This window comes from Nyctibius grandis, chromosome 3, assembly GCF_013368605.1.
Source record: "Nyctibius grandis isolate bNycGra1 chromosome 3, bNycGra1.pri, whole genome shotgun sequence".
Taxonomy (NCBI): domain Eukaryota; kingdom Metazoa; phylum Chordata; class Aves; order Nyctibiiformes; family Nyctibiidae; genus Nyctibius; species Nyctibius grandis.
This window is the reverse complement of record NC_090660.1, coordinates 65,099,154-65,116,666: the sequence shown is the minus strand read 5'-3', so window position 1 is coordinate 65,116,666 and position 17,513 is coordinate 65,099,154. Positions and strand designations below refer to the sequence as shown.

The following is a 17,513-nucleotide window of genomic DNA, read 5'->3' as shown; positions in this document are numbered from 1 at the left end:
CTTTCTGGTTTTGAGTAACTACTCCAAAGCCTGCCAGACAAAGGTGACTGATGCCTGTTACCAGTAGCAGATGTTCAGAGACATCAGTGGGGAACTGAACAGACTGTCCAACCTTAAACCTGTATCAGGAAAGCCATCAGAAATAGCACAGTGAATGGCAGATTTAGCAGAGTTCAGGAAGTCAGTCTGAAGAGATTTTCAGCTATGATCCAATTACAAAAGCTGTCTGCATCAAGGCAAGGCAGAGGGCAGCATGTAGGTATACCTGGGACATGGCCTAGTCTGTATGCCTGTCAACTTCTTACTCAAAGGAAGACAATTCAGTCATTTTCCTCTGTAAAGCACAAAATAACATTAACTGACAAACTTCTGCAACTCCTGTTTTAACAGGAGCCACTTGGAATCAGGGGTATGTTTGAAAAATCAATCTCAAGGTCCTGCACGTGGGTCAGGGCAATCCCAAGCACAAATACAGGCTGGGCGGAGAATGGATTGAGAGCAGCCCTGAGGAGAAGGACTTGGGGGTGATGGTTGACGAGAAGCTCAACATGAGCTGGCAATGTGTGCTTGCAGCACAGAAGGCCAACCGCATCCTGGGCTGCATCAAAAGAAGCGTGACCAGCAGATCGAGGGAGGTGATTCTGCCCCTTTACTCCGCTCTCGTGAGACCCCACCTGCAGTACTGCGCCCAGCTCTGGGGCCCCCAACATAAGAAGGACATGGAGCTGTTGGAGCGAGTCCAGAGGAGGGCCATGAAGATGATTAGAGGGCTGGAGCACCTCTCCTGTGAAGACAGGCTGAGGGAGTTGGGGCTGTTCAGCCTGGAGAAGAGAAGGCTCCAGGGAGACCTTATAGGAGCCTTCCAGTATCTGAAGGGGGCCTACAGGAAAGCGTGAGAGGGGCTTTTTACAAGGGCATGTAGTGACAGGACGAGGGGGAACAGTTTTAAACTGAAAGAGGGTAGATTTAGATTAGATACTAGGAAGAAATTCTTTACTGTGAGGGTAGTGAGACACTGGAACAGGTTGCCCAAAGAAGCTGTGGATTCCCCCTCCCTGGCAGTGTTCAAGGCCAGATTGGATGAGGCTTTGAGCAACCTGGTCTAGTGGAAAGGTGTCCCTGCCTGTGGCAGGGGGGTTGGAACAAGATGATCTTTAAGGTCCCTTCCAACCCAAACCATTCTATGATTCTATGATACATCCTTGTTTGGTTCACTCTTTTTGACATTAACATGAATTCCAAACACCCACTGATAGTTTGATTGATAAATCCTGTATGAGACAGACTCGCAGTGGTAGCCTTTAAGAGCAGATACTCAGGGACACCTGAGATACCACAGCCTCTTCAGGTAATAACAGTCTACTTTGTGCTAACATTGAAGAAAAGGCTGAATAGCAGTCCCTCAGTGAACATGCCACGTATACAGGTTATATGTCAGCTCTCTAACAGCTATTATGATCTGTTAAGTATATTAACAAACTTTTACAGCTAAAAGGAAAAGAAAATCTGAACCCATTTTCAGGATACTGTGCTGTGAGTGAACACTTACAGACTAAAATCCTTATGAAGGATTTGTCTGCAGGGAATATGCTAAATCAAGCCCTTTTGAACTTTTGATTAAATAATTGATGCATAATGTAGAATGTATGATATATGCGTCCTTTCCCCATAGTTGCCTGGAAATCCATATGGAACGGTACTAGCAGTTAGCATTTAGTCTCTAAGTCGTTGGTAAAGACAAAGGAACAAAAAAGTTTTAAAAATCATTAATTCATCTTTCTTTCCATTATTCAAGTACTGCAGGATACCCGAATTAGTAACTTACACAACTGTATCATGACTCTTGTAATATAGAGTGCTTTTTCTTTATCTTTTTCTTTTTTTAAAGCTATATCCCTTGGAGTCATGTGAATGACTGTAAGTCTCAGCTTTTGTTAAAATAGAAAAAAAGAACACAACTAATATTTTCAGTCTTTAGATTTATATAATAATAATAATAATAATATTAATAATAATATCCAAGATGGTCAACAGAGAAGAATAAAACTAAGAACTAAAAATGTGGGGTTTTTTTTCCCAAATTATAGGGTTTTTAAGCAAATCTCATTAGAAGACCTATCACTGAGGGTTTTGAATATGAGAATGCCTTGATCACAGATTCAAGAGGCAGACTGTTTTCCCAGGAAATAATGTTTCAAATCAAAGCCAAGCAGACCTTTTGCACTTCTCAAATAGGCAACACTGCTTGTAATTCAGTTTGATTGCTCTGTGACCCAGCCTGAATCTATCCTGTGCTTTATTGCTTCCAAGATGGAATGAAAAACATGATAAAAACCAACAATGAGAACAGAGCACTAACCATGGAAAGCTACAGTGATGAAGGATTATGTTATTTAATCTAAACAATTCTGTAATCATGATAATTCAGTGGCTCTGTTTCTGATTATTATCCTGAGAAAAAAAGGATGAGGGGCAAGCACAAAACTGCACAGGCTATACAGTCCTTGAGAAGTAAAAGGCAGGATATTGAGAATGAATGCCTCTTGCCACGGAAGAGATCTTCATGGGATTCTTGCACAATGAGGATCACAGAATCACAGAATCACAGAATCAACCAGGTTGGAAGAGACCTCTGGGATCATCGAGTCCAACTGTTGCCCTTACACCACCCTGTCAACTACACCATGGCACTAAGTGCCATGTCCAGTCTTTTCTTAAACACATACAGAGATGGTGACTCCACAACCTCCCTGGGCAGCCCATTCCAATGTCTAATAACCCCTTCTGAAAAGAAATTCTTCCTGATGTCCAACCTGAACCTCCCCTCGCGAAGCTTGAGGCTGTGCCCTCTTGTCCTATCGCTAGTTGCCCAGGAGAAGAGGCCGACTCCCACTTCACTACAACCTCCCTTCAGGTAGTTGTAGACTGCAATAAGGTCACATCTGAGCCTCCTCTTCTCCAGGCTAAACAACCCCAGCTCCCTCAGCCATTCCTCGTAGGTCAGACCCTCCAGACCCTTCACCAGCTTGGTCGCCCTCCTCTGGACTCGCTCCAACACCTCAACATCTTTCTTAAAGTGCGGGGCCCAGAACTGGACACAGTATTCAAGATGCGGCCTCACCAGTGACGAGTACAGAGGGACGATCACTTCCCTAGACCGGCTGGCTACACTATTCTTAATAGAGGCCAGGATGCCATTGGCTTTCTTGGGCACCTGGGCACACTGCTGGCTCATGTTTAGCCCGCTGTCGATCAGCACCCCCAGGTCTCTTTCCACCGGGCCGCTTTCTAACCACTCTTCCCCCAGCCTGTAGCGCTGCATGGGGTTGTTGTGGCCGAAGTGTAAGACCCGGCACTTGTTCTTGTTGAACCTCATGCCCTTGGTCTCGGCCCATCTATCTAACCTATCCAGATCCCTCTGGATACCACCATCGAGCATTTCCTGTGCGCACCATTTCACTTTAGAGAAAATAAACACTCGCTGAGTCAAAGAAAGAATGGCTTTATACTATCCTGGCAAGAGGTCTCATTTAAGTAAAGAAAAGCAGTTGTCAGTTCCTAAATCAATTAACATGTAAAGATGAAGATTTGGTGGTTAAGCATCAACAGGACAGACTGGAACACTTCCGAATATCCTCTAGCTTTGTGTTTAGGGAACTTCTTTGGATATGTAAGATCAGCACATATTTTGTCATGCAGAAGAGAAAGCTGAACCTGAATCTCTTGTTGACGTCCTCAGCCACTGGACAACACAAAGGTCACAGCATCGTTTCCAGTGTGGAATGAAGCCTTTCATAGCCTTTCCTTTTACTACAAGTACCAGATACCATGACTTTTCGTTTTGTGGTGAATGGCACGTTGAATGGGATGGGATAAAATGATACTTTAAGTATCATACAGGAAAAAAACCAAATCCATATCCAAACCCTAGTAATTTTATTTAGGTTTAATCAAATAATTTTTAAAAAGCGCTTGCCAACCTGATGGGGGCCAGTCGCTCACACAGGCTGATCTCATCATTTGATACCCAAATTGTCAACTTCTAGGACAAAACCAGCTTGCTGTAGCTTTACAGGAGGTGTAAGAGTACAGCGGAAAAAAGCTTTAAGAAAAGCACCTAAAAATAGTGTGTTTACAGTAACTGTCATTCATTTTCAGTTGGAAATAATTATATTTCAGGAGGATGAGAAATTATTCTAACTTAAAACAAATGTAGAAAGGCAGATCAGATCAGAGAGGCATCCAAGAGCATGTATGGAAATTAAGCTGACATGCCTACATGCCTCAGCTGTAAGCCCAGAGGAGGTAAGAGGAAGAGCAGGGTGGAGGTGGAGGAGACTGCCCTGGACATTCACAAGGTCTCCATCACAGTCATGGCAGCTGCTCTCCCTATGTGGAAACAGCTGCACCACAACTTCGATAAGACAAAACAATGCAAAAAAAAAAAATCACTCGCGCAGAAGAATATTGAAGGGAGAAACAAAGACACTGAAACCCTAAGGTGCTGGGATTAAACTGCTACAGAAACAAGCTCCCTTTTTGTCTGCATTAATTAATTACTATCACCAGCATGGCTTTAGATTCAAGCTTTCAACTGCCAATGATTTATTCTGATCTAGGGAAATCAGCAAAATCTGCTTTTTGCAGCCAGTCATAGAATAATCTCACAACGCATTCAGAGAAGTTAATCAAGGACAGCAGTAGTTTTCCAGCCGTACAGCTTTGTATTAGTGAGTGATGTTTAACTGTATAATGGTTTTGATTACGGTATGTTGTTATGTTCTACTACTGCTGCCACCATAGCCCAGAGGGAATTCGCATGTGAATACGATATTTCATCACAGCTTGTTTTTCTGTATAAACAATTGGGTTTTAATAAATTCACTGAAAATCAAATATAAACCAACTGCAGAATGATCATTGGGGATAACTATAAATAGTGCTTTTTGGTGGTTCCTGAATACCAGTGAACGCTGAGAGATATGTGCAACTGCTGTCACTGGTCCTTCATGCCTTGTTTTAGGAAAGCCTATTACACTTCTGTGTCTGAATGCTATGGATAAACACCTGTAAATCAACCTTGTCAAGATGGCATTTTCCTGGTGGTAAGGGGAGCTGAGTGGGAGTCTGTATGGTGAGAATGTATATCGGATGCTCCAAAACCCACTCCGACACACTGGAGGTGAAGTGAAGGACGATACCCTAATGTTTGACTTTGTCAGAGGAACACTGGTTCGTAGGGTTTTCAAGTTCTGAGACTGTTGCAGACCTCACAGTGCTCACCTGTAGTTTTACCGTCTCCCTCCTTGATTTTTGCAGTGTGCACTATTTAGGGCCACCTTTAAAACACATTTAGAAAATTTAGATGATGAAGAAGTCAGCTATTCGCATTTTGTACATTTTGTACAGTACAGACCGGAATAAACATGTAGCATGTTTGATCAGGTTTCTGCACCTGTTTCCTATCTGCTTTTATTATCCCAAATAATGAAATTTAACCTCAAATGATTAGGGTGCTGCTATTTCCGAGACTATTTTCAACACCATGATCCAGCAGAACAGTCACAGTCAGCTCACACACTCCTGCTTTACATTCTGAGATCTGAAGATAGCGTAACCACCAGCAGTGTTTTCTCCAGGGTTTGTCTGCCCAAGTCTCTTGGCATTCATTTGGAATGATTCACGCCCAAATTTCAAGATCTTCTCAAGACTTCTTTAACATTTCTTTGATTTTTTTTTTCTTTTTTTTTTACAGAAAAGGTATCTATATCTTGTGTTAGTATTTATGACTAAGAGAAGACTATTGGTATTGCAACAGGTCTATTGCTACAGGTGTTCTGCAAAGTAATAATCAAATAGCCTGCAATCATCTCTTTCTATACAGACCACATCCTCAAAAGTACCTACAGAGTTTCTCTTTTCATTACTTCTGATTTTAGAAATTGTCAGCAGAAATAAAGAAGCATAAAATGAGTTTATATTCATGGTGCACTAACAAAGCTTCCCAGTTTTTAGGATTTCTGCATGTAGAATTTTGTGGGTCTCTTGCTTTTGGGATTTTTGTCACATGTTGCATCTCACGTTTGGGCACTTAGCAGATTCAGAGGTGTGCCAACAATAATTTGTAAATGTTACTGCTATTTATTTGTAGCATTAACATAGGCAAAGGGGAATGCTTAAATTTGAAGTAATTTTTCTTTGAAAGATTACATTACAGCTTTTTCAAATTTATCTACTTATCATTTTCTGAGTTCTTAAGAAGAATTTCTTGCTTCTCTGAAGAATGAGGCTGGACTGGATTCAGTTCTATCCTGTTTGACAAATAATTGCAATGACTGAGATGACTGATCCTTCTCACTTCGCTGATTTTATTTAAACTGCCCGTTGGTTGAAATGCTCAGAGAGATTTTTATAAAAGAAACACTTTTCACATGCATAGTAATTTTCCTAAAGTTTTATAGAATTATCAGAAAGACATATATTTGCAATTTTGAAGAGTGTTTGCTAAATATCTTTTAAGTAGTCTTCCTCTTGTGAAAATGAAATAATTCCATGGAGCAATTAATCTGATCGACAGTGTTAGTACTCAAAGTGCAATATATGTAATGGTATTCTGGTACATGGTGTTAAACTGTGACCTCCTCTATAACCAGATAGTTTTAACTAGTTTAAGGAGAAATGCTGCAAGAGAGAATGGCTCTCAGAATATGAAGGCACATTTGCCCATTGCACACTGCCTACTTCACCAGTAAAACCCAGCTGGCTGCTGAAGCTTTCAGCAAAACACGCCTTTGTATTGAGAGAAGAATTCACAAAGCGAGGCCAGGAGATGAATCTGTGTCTGCGCTTGCATTAAATACAGAAGAAACAAACACTGCATTGTTTGTGACGAACGTAGCTGCCTCTTAAATGCTATCCCATGACTGTCTATGCTAAGGGGCACCTTCAGGTAAAAAAGATAGTGTTAATAAAACCTCTGCTCTGCTTTCCTCGGAACATCCACTTCTGGCACTCAAAGCAGCTCTCTGCTTCCATCCTCATACACCTTCAGCCTGTAGCCAAAAGCAGCTCCCCACAATTTATTAAATTGGCTCTTTAAAAGAACCTCTTAAATACACTCCTTCCAAGCAATTTTTTCCTAGTAAGTCTGGGCCAGTGTGCCAGGGCAGGGCAGGAGAGCACAGCTGAAAGAAGACAAGGATGGCTTGAGTGACAGGAGGTGCTATGCACTGGGAGTGGAGCAGAACTGCCTTTGAGCTTTTTCTTTTTATATTCTCCACTAAATGAAACAGCTCAGATACAGCAGAAAGGTTTTTTTCCCATGTCCTTTTTTTTTTTTTCTCCTGCACTAACTATTGGGTGGTACATAATGGCAATTTCTGTAGGGAAAAAAAATAACGAAAAGAGTAGCTGACATGAGCCGGAGGTCTGATATTAACCATTTCGGGGCAGTGCTTGGTTCAGTGGCTCTACATTTAGAAGCTCTGCCTTGGACAGCCATTGTTTGAAATCATATCAGGTGAATGAATGACTTCTTTTCGCAGGAATAAGAGAAAACCACGTGGGAGAGCAGCAGTCTAACAGAAACAATCAGAAGAAAACTGTACATGACAGCAAAAAGACACATGCAATCCAGCCTGTTCCAGAGCAACAAGCACTATTCCTTAAGCTGCACAGAACCTAATTCTTAGGACAACATTTTTGTTCAAGTCTCCCCCCGCCTTTTTTTTAAGAGGAGGTTGATATAAGTCTTGATATAAGACTCACAAATCACTTCTCCTAGGTTATCAACGGCAACCAGAAGGCAAGCACTGTCCATGAGCCACTCGGCACAAGTTGGCAAACTGAAGAGCACGTGTATTGGTTCTCTGTGAAGAGAAGCAACAGCTCCACAAAAGCAGATCGCAGTTGATAAATAAGAACAAAGTTAAGATTAACAACCAATATTTTTAGCCAGGCCGCCACTCCCAACAATGAGGCTACTGCATCCTTAGGCTTTTTCATTTGCTTTGTATGCAGTTATCAAAGCATTTGTGTTACGACTTTGCTACCACTGTCAACTTAATTGGAAACTTTTGTCACCTCAGACTATTGTATTCTGTTACCATGAAAATGAAGTGAAAATTTCATCCTCTTAGACATAAAATTAAGAAAACTGAAATAAAGAGCTGAATGCAACATAATAGTGTCTTTCAACGCATTTCGTCCTGAATGGGAGAAGCCAGCTGCTGGGCAGGTACTAAACCCCTCCTGGGTTTTGTGTCTGGCAGCCTGCTTATAATATGATACTAATCCTTCAATTCATACTTCAGCTAAACAGATATTAAAAACATGAGAAATGTGCTGCAGAAGTGATTGAATGACCAGATCCATAGTTAATAGCCCAATAAATACTCTCCAAAGACTTTTCTGCCACAACTTGGCCTATCCAGTATCCTTGGACAGCATAAACTACATATTTCTGTAATGCAGATAGATGTAGCCTGAAAAGTAGGAATTCTTTCCCAGGCGGTTAATCTCTATCTGCAGTGAGCATTTTTTAACATACTTACCACTGTGCGTAGCACAAGCGTAGCCATGCTGTCATTCTAGTTTAGATATGAAGACTAAAAAAAACTTGTTTTCTCTGCATTAGTCCTCTCCCTACTGCTACTGCTCCTGCTCACAAGAGTTCCCCTGGTTAGGATTTTTTTAATATACTTGGTACAGAAAGGTCTGGTAAAATGCATAAACCAAAACCCACTATTCTAAGTATTTGCATACTACTACAAATGGAGAAGAAAGGATGCACTCCATTATAGATTTTATATGTATTTCCCCTTTAAAGTTCACAGTACATGACTGTGCTAATAGAAACTGCAGCTGTAAAGGAAGAAAGACTGAATCTCAGAAGAAACATTAAAGAAGTTACTAATCAAGTGGGAAACTCCTCAAGAATGAAGCCTAGACGGAGGAAGACAGACATGCAGAGTTTACAAGCAGATTCACCCTCATAGAAGAGACACCTCTAGCTGGGACAAAGGGGGCTGCCTGACATTGCTCTTCGCTGAACCCCAAGTAGACGAGGACTGGAACCACCATTTCTTCTCATGGAGCTACTGTAAAAGCATTTAATTTGCAGGATCCTGCTGGAACCCCCAAATGTTATTTTACAAGAAAATTGGAAAATGTAATTAATGTACTTATTAATTAAAGCTGTGGCCTGCATCATGACCCACCCTTCTATGACTGAATCACTGGTATATTTGAGACAAGTTCCTTACATAAACAGGTTAATATTTAAAATCTGCCCAGGCACTCTGATTAGTGTCTTTTATAACACCAGATCAAACAGTCCCCATTTGTGACTGATCTGAAGGACAGACTGGGGAGTGCAGGGGAAATCTAGTAACAATGGGATACGAAAGAAGCAATGACATACTTACAGTTGCATTTCTTCTGAACAAATCTAAGCTTGCATGCTGTTCGGTAGGTGGACAAACGAATGCGATCCAGATCTTGAGCCCCTAGTGTAAGAGAATAACAGCGACATTGGTATGGAATATGACCTGTGCCTGTCTTTGCTAGCAGGGAAGCCGGGGAACAAAGAGGACACATGAGCAGGCTCTGTTTAATAATTTTCAAGGTTCACTCCTTTGCAGGGAGAGTAGAGAAGGGTGAGGAGAAAGAAGGGGAACGGCAGGAGCTGCAGTGTTAAAAGACTTTTATAAAGGAAGGCAAGGAATAGTCAGCCACTGTGTCTGTCACTTTGAAGAACAATCTGGTCAAGCTGCAGGCTAAAAGCCACACTGGCCAGGCTCCAAGAGCAGGGAAAACCTCCATCTAATTTTAATATTTAACAACAAAGCTCATAACAAATATCTTTGTCTGACATGCCAGATCAGAACAAGGTATTGCCAGCAAACCGAATTAGAAACAATATCACACCATAACGAAAAGACAGATAGCAATCTGCAGAAGGGGGCAAAAATAATGCAAAGGGTGTGAGGCCTTTCTCCATTTTGTGGAGGTATGTTCTCTGCAACAGAGACCTCAAAGGGTCAGCTCTCTGCTTCACACATAGCTTGGCCCTGGCTGCTCTGACTTACAGATCTGGCAACATTTCCAAAGCAGCTGCCCAGGAGATGGGTATAAACTGACTGGTAGCTACTTCACACACAAGGGCAGCACTGAGGGACCAGGATGGGGGCAGAACCTGGCACAGTGTCTTTAGGCCTCCTGCTGCTGTCTACCACCCGTAACTCTTCCCAAAAACATCAAAAAGTAGATGAGGAGATTGTGATTTAAATCCTTCTCCCTCTTGGCTGGTATGTCGTACGTAGAGAAGCGTTGCTTCACAGCTACAATATGGCCTATGAAATACAAGACTGCTTATTAATTGTACCACACGTTTCACGGAAACACATTCAATTCAATTTTTCCGTATTTGCTTTTTCACTGTGGTTGGCCCTGTAATAGGAGTAAAACCTGTTCTATTCAGTTGAGTAAGGTACCAAGTTACAACAAACAGTTTCTTAAGGAACTGTCCGCATGAAACACATCCAAACAAGGTACAATCAGGCTGTAAGAGAAGTGGAGTGGAATATGGCCCTGTTCTGCTTTTACATGTGCTTCCCAAATGCTTTCTTCAAGATTCATCTTGACGTTATTAGATTGGCCACTCAGCTGCACTGTTGTACATATGGCCATGTCGGCATCGTTCACCCATACTTTCTTAAACAATCTGCCATCCTTTGGACCCAAATTTTTCCAATGTGCTCTGACCTGTGAGATGAAAATGAGGATGATACTCTCCCCTCTCCCCAGACTCTGCTATTTTCCTGACCGGCTTCTCCCACACCATCTTCCCAGGGCTCCCAGATACTCGCTTTTGCCAGCTGGCTGTCTTAACACCATCTGTTCCTGGGAGAAGCTGCCCTTAACTACTTAACATCAGGTCTGGAAAGATTTTTTATTTTTTTCATTGTATGCTCTATTGTTAAATTACACAGGTTTTTCTCTTCTCCATTACTATCTCATTGATGGTTTTTGGAAAAGTCCTTTACTGGTAAAGGGGAGGATAATGCTTGTAACACTAAGTCCTTCCTTTGTTAATAGGATCAATGAGTAAAATGAATTTAACTTTTTCCCTCTTAACTTTAGTCAAAGCTACTAATAAAAGCTTCCAGTGCTCCTTCATAAAACTTTAACCTTTTAAGATGTAAAGATTCAAAGCAAAGTGAGACTCTGGCTCACTGAGCTTCCTAGGTTGCAGTATTAACCCTAAATAAACAAATTAGTGGGCAGTAATGTTGTTTTTTCTTTACTATTTACACACACAGTGGATGGTATTGTTTTGATATCATTTTGGAAGTGATTTTGCTGATAAATCCCTGGAACAGACAATTTAATTTTATCATGATTCACATTTTGTCACAGTCAGAGATCTATTTGTCAAACAACTTCTGTAGAAAAGTGACTTCACTTACATGGAGAGTCTTGAAAAACAAGTGGAAAGACGTGCGGGACTAAGCATGGCAAATGAGAATGTGAATTTGTAACTTGCCTACAGGATTGCCAGTGGCCTCTCCTTCCTTTTGCCCGCCGGCAGTGTTTCACTCTGTTTCCTTTGAATATGCTCATCTCATGTTAACACTGTTGGCAGTTTGCAAAAATAATAAAGGGATACATGGCAAGCTTTGGCTGCTGTTTTCTTGCTGAATAATATGTGCTGGCAGCACAACAGTGATGTACATTTTGAACTCTTTTCATCAGTCTGCATATACCTGAGCATGTCAGGTAAGACTAAGGGTAGCCTAGTGATTTGTCACGCAATGGTACATTTCGAGATACAAGACACAATCTAAACTTTAACCACAGGACTCTACAAAAGATGATTATGATATTAATTCACAGAAGTTTGCGATTTGGAACTAGCAAAATGCCTCTTCGGAAGAAAAGGAAACAAAAAAGTCAAACTAAACTTCTTTAAATACAGCGAAAACACATCGTGGCCCAAATCTAAAGTGGGAGTCAAATCCATCTATTCCTTGTTCAGAATGAATTTCCTACTTAAAAAGGCAGGAAAAGTTGTATGTTCTTTTGCTTTCGTGTGTAGTCTGGAACATGACCCACCTTCTAAACGTATTGTGGGGTTTTAATCACAGACTTGCAGATATGACTGCAAGAACCTAAAACACTGGCAAAATCCTCTATATTATGAATTTTCTTCCTCTAACATCAGCAGGTTGTGGAGTTTAACTTTTTACCAGAAGCTTATGTTGGTTATACCATTAAGAAGCTTTGCATGGCCCACAGTAAGCATGTGGAGCGCATGGTTATTGTTAAACATGGATCATGGGGGCTTGCACACAGCTGAGGGCACCTGAATGCAACACCAGGTTGAGCTTCTGTTTCAGTGAAGCACACCCTTTACACACACAGGAATCCAAGGGACTCTCAAAATGTAAAATTCAGTGTTTTATTAATATGGTAATTTATTTGCCTAAAACATATTTAGTTTTTCACAAAGACTTATTATTCTCCGCTCTTTTTACCTAGTTGGAACCCAGGTCTCTGTGTGCATGTCTAGTAGGAGAAGGAAGGGAGGCAGCCGAATACACAAGGGAAGTGCATGTGAGATAAACCAGACTCAAGTAAATATGTCAAAATACTAAAATGTGAAAGAAAAAATATTAGACAATAACTATTTGTGTACAGTATAGGGAAAAAGTCCCTCCTCCGCCTCCAACTGCTGATTGTAAATTTTCCCAACAGCTCCTTAACTCCTCTAAAAAAATCCAACAGCAAAACAGCCTTCAAAACTGTGGAAACAAACCATAAATCCTCACAACAGAGTCTTAAGCAATTATCTTCCATTTTAGGAATATTTCAAACTAACTGAAGTTAATGGAAGTTGTGCTATTGACTTTAGCTGATACAAGCTCAAGACCTCTCTATAATTCTAATTAAAAGTATAGTATGTTCTGATAATGGACAAATGCATCATCCTTTTTTTCTTGTTTTTCTTTTTTTTTTTTTTTTGCTTCTGGCCAAAGAAAAAGCCATCCCTCCACCGGTCCAAGATGTTGAACACAAAGGACAAGAGAAATATCCGAGTTACAACAGCAAGCCTTGTGTGATATTGAAATAATTACAGAGCACAACAGAGCTAGTGGTCACAGTGGAACAGGCCAAGACCGTTCTCAGTAGGCCATCTGAATGAGAAGTTCTTAATTTGGAGAGCTCAGGAGCGCAGATGTAGGGCATTCAGTCACCCCTGGGCTCACCCCTGGAGAACAGTCCTGAGCACATTTAATTCACCAGCACAGACCTGGCCCTTCAATGTGCACAGTTGCTCAAGTCCCAGTAATGCTCATCTTAGTCTCCCGCAGAAGACAGGGGAGATGTTCTGTCACATTTTACTATGTTGCAGGGGACAAATAATAGGAAGCTTAGTAATTACAGACAGAACTCAGGTAAATCTAGTAACAGGGTGACAGTCTCAAACTTCATACGTAATAGAATTTCCTTGACAAATGGTGGACTGAGTGAGCAGCCAGCTCACCACCCTGGACTTCAGGAGAGCAGACTTTGGCCTCTTCAGGGACCTGCCTGTGAGAGTCCCTTGGGATAAAGCCCTGAAGGGAACACGGGCTGAAGAAAGCTCGTTAGTATTCAAGGACCACCTCCTCCAGGCTCAGGAGCAATGCATCCCGACAAAGAGGAAGGCAGGCAAAAACGCCAGGAGGCCTGCATGGATGAACAATGAGTTCCTGGATAAACTCAGGCACAAGGAAGCCTACAGAGGGTGGAAGCAAGGGCAGGTAGCCTGGGAAGAATACAGGGAAATTGTCGGACCAGCCAGGGACCAGGTTAGGAAAGCTAAAGCCCTGAGAGAATTACATCTGGCCAGGGATGTCAAGGACAACAAGAAATGCCTCTACAGGTATGTCAGTGATAAAAGGAAGACTAGGGAAAATGTGGGCCCTCTCTGGAAGGAAACGGGAGGCCTGGTTACCAGGGATACGGATAAGGCTGAGGTACTCAATGACTTTTTTGCCTCAGTCTTCACCAGCAAGTGCTAAGGCCGCAAGGCCCAAGTCACAGAAGGCAGAGGCAGGGACTGGAAGGATGAAGAACCACCCACTGTAGGAGAAGATCACGTTCAAGACCATCTAAGGAACCTGAAGGTGCACAAGTCCATGGGACCTGGTGAGATGAATCCAACAGGTCCTGAGGGAACTGGTGGATGAAGTTGCTAAGCCGCTATCCATCATTTTTGAGAAGTCGTGGTAGTCTGGTGAAGTTCCTGCTGACTGGGAAAGGGGAAACATAACCCCCATCTTCAAGAAGGGAAAAAAGGAAGACCCGGGGAACTACAGGCCAGTCAGTCTCACCTCTGTGCCTGGCAAGATCAGGGGTCAGACCCTCCTGGAAACTATACTGAGGCACACAGAAATCAAGGAGGTAATTGGTGACAGCCAACATGGCTTCACTAAGGGCAAATCATGCCTGACAAATCTGGTGGCCTTCTACGATGGGGTTACAGCGCTGGTGGATAGGGCAAGAGCAACTGATGTCATCTACCCAGAGTTGTGCAAAGCATTTGACACTGTCCCGCACGACATCCTTGTCTCTAAATTGGAGAGACATGGACTTGACAGATGGACCACTTGGTGGATAAGGAATTGGCTGGATGGTTGCCCTCAAAGAGTTATGGTCAACGGCTCAATGTCCAAGTGGACGCCAGTGACGAGTGGCGTTCCTCAGGGGTCGGTATTGGGACCGGTCCTGTTTAACATCTTTGTTGGCGAGATGGACAGTGGGATTGAGTGCACCCTCAGCAAGTTTGCCGATGACACCAAGCTGTGCGGTGTGATCGACACGCTGGAGGGAAGGGATGCCATCCAGAGGGACCTTGACAGGCTTGAGAGTTGGGCCTGTACAAACCGCATGAAGTTCAACAAGGCCAAGTGCAAGGTCCTGCATGTGGGTCAGGGCAATCCCAAGCACAAATACAGGCTGGGCGGAGAATGGATTGAGAGCAGCCCTGAGGAGAAGGACTTGGGGGTGATGGTTGATGAGAAGCTCAACATGAGCTGGCAATGTGAGCTTGCAGCCCAGAAGGCCAACCATATCCTGGACTGCATCAAAAGAAGTGTGGCCAGCAGGTCGAGGGAGGTGATTCTGCCCCTTTACTCCGCTCTCGTGGACCCCACCTGCAGTACTGCATCCAGCTCTGGGGCCCCCCAACATAAAAAGGACATGGAGCTGTTGGAGTGAGTCCAGAGGAGGGCCATGAAGATGATCAAGATGGCTGGAGCACCTCTCCTATGAAGACAGGCTGAGAGAGTTGAGGTTGTTCAGCCTGGAGAAGAGAAGGCTCTGGGGAGACCTTATAGCAGCCTTCCAGTACCTGAAGGGGGCCTACAGGAAAGTGGGAGAGGGACTTTTGACAAGGGCATGTAGTGACAGGACAAGGGGGAATGGTTTTAAATTGAAAGAGGGTAGATTTAGATTAGATATTAGGAAGAAATTCTTTACTGTGAGGGTGGTGAGACACTAGAACAGGTTGCCCAAAGAAGCTGTGGATTCCCCCTCCCTGGCAGTGTTCAAGGCCAGATTGGATGAGGCTTTGAGCAACCTGGTCTAGTGGAAAGGTGTCCCTGCCTGTGGCAGGGGGGTTGGAACTAGATGATCTTTAAGGTCCCTTCCAACCCAAACCATTCTATTATTCTGTGGTTTGTAAGAGAAATAAGAGATGACTGTCAACAGAACTGGAGAAACATTGTTAGTGTAGTACATCCCTGACACACTATTCTGCAAGGAACACAAAGCTTCACTAGAAACTATAAAAAATATGAAGTGGGGTATGTAGTATATGAGTCCCTGTACTGTGTCTGGCTGGGATGGAGTTAACTTTCTTTATAGAAGCCTGCATGGTGCTATATTCTGGATTTGTGGCTAAAAATGTGCTGGTAACATACTGACGTTTTAGCTATTCCTGAACAGTGCTTGCACAGCATCCAGGACTTTCTGTTTCCTGCTCTGTCCCTTCCCAGAGTCAGCTGGGGGGGAGCAAGAGGTTGGGATGGGACACAGCCAGGACAGATGACCCCAAAAGGATAGTCTACACCCTGAAACATCATGCTCCGCAATAAAACTGGGGTAGGGAAGGAAGGCGGTGGGGCGTTTTGTCTTCCAAGGTGTACATTGCTTGGAGACCGTCTGGGTATCGGTCTGCTTTTGGGAGGAGGTGAGTTACCAGCTTTGCATCACTTGTTGGTGGTGGTTTTTGTTGTCATTTTTTTCCTCTCCTTCCGTCACTTAATCAACTGTCTTTATCTCAAGCCATGAGTTTTCTTGCTTTTGCTCTCCCTATATTCTCTCCCATCCTGCCGGGAGCTGGTTAGGGGTTAAGCAAGTGGTTGTGTGGGTACTTAGCAGCTGGCTGGGGTCAACACACTAGAGATATCCCCCTAAAAGATTTAGTCTTTTGGAGATCTTTATCCCTCTTCATTGCTACCTGTGTATTGCAGCCTTTTTGTCTCAAGAAGCTACTGATTAAAATAATATAATCACAAAATCTGATGTAGAAAATCTCTCTCTCCTGCTATTTGGTCAAATCAGCCCCTTTTCCTGTAGTTTTGGTCTCACGACATTAAACCACTTGTGAAATGGAGATATTGGTTACTTGAGGTGGAAAGCTTGCATAAAGTTTACTAACATTGCATTGCAACTGGCTTAGTCTATTATCACAGAGAAACATTTCTAGGAAGTACTTACGCATTTCTGCAAACAGCTGCCTTCTTTCTGCCATGGTATTTCCTCTTTTCCCACAATCTTCAATCATTCTGTAAGACAAACAATGTGAAAATATTGAGTATGATTCCCAGACTGAACATACGTACATCAGCATCCACAATGGATCCCGGAGAACCTCTGAGGTTGACTGGTGCTCCAGGTGTACCCAATGCCTTTTGCCAGCCTCTCTGTGGCATGGTTTGTGGAGAAGCTGGTCCCCAAATTGTCCTCCATTCCCTAGACTCCACTTTCAAGCATTTGTTTTCCCTCTCTCCCACTCTCCCAAAGGCAATGTTCAGTTTTTCTGCTTGATGTGACTAACTGAGTTACATAACACAAGCTCTGAAATTCATTTTAGGTTTTCTTAAATAAGGAATCTTCAGTTTAAATTATGTAAGAGAGAAGAAATCATAAAAGATTTGGATATTATTTTATAGTTTAGAAAATGCCTTTCTAGCCAATTCTGGGTGGAGGAGACAAAAAAATAACACAACAGCAACTAAATCTCTACTCCACAACATAGTACTTTCTATCTACTCAAGCAAATACACTCCCAATATTCATTCAAAGTCAAGACAGTATGGCTCTGACTAAATGAGTTCCAGGAAAAGGCTCAGAAGTAAGAATACATTTTCCTTCAGTTTTCAGATATAAAAACCTTTAGAGTATTTTGAAGAGCACTACTGCTGGATAGAGCATAGAGAAAAGAGACAGCCTATCTTCACAGC

The 17,513-nt window shown here is 42.6% G+C and overlaps 1 protein-coding gene across 12 annotated transcripts in view; it reads right to left on the bottom strand.

Annotated features, from left to right (window-relative positions):
• Positions 1–17,513, bottom strand: part of DTNA (dystrobrevin alpha) — a 244,482-nt gene that overhangs the window by 89,987 nt on the left and 136,982 nt on the right. For all 12 annotated transcript variants that reach the window (XM_068396052.1, XM_068396053.1, XM_068396055.1 and 9 more), the window contains 2 exons: positions 16,768–16,835; positions 9,426–9,506 (listed from right to left, as the gene is read on the bottom strand). In XM_068396052.1, the coding sequence (XP_068252153.1) occupies positions 9,426–9,506; positions 16,768–16,834 (148 nt within the window). In that variant the 5' untranslated portion in view covers position 16,835. The remainder of the gene's footprint in view (positions 1–9,425; positions 9,507–16,767; positions 16,836–17,513) is intronic.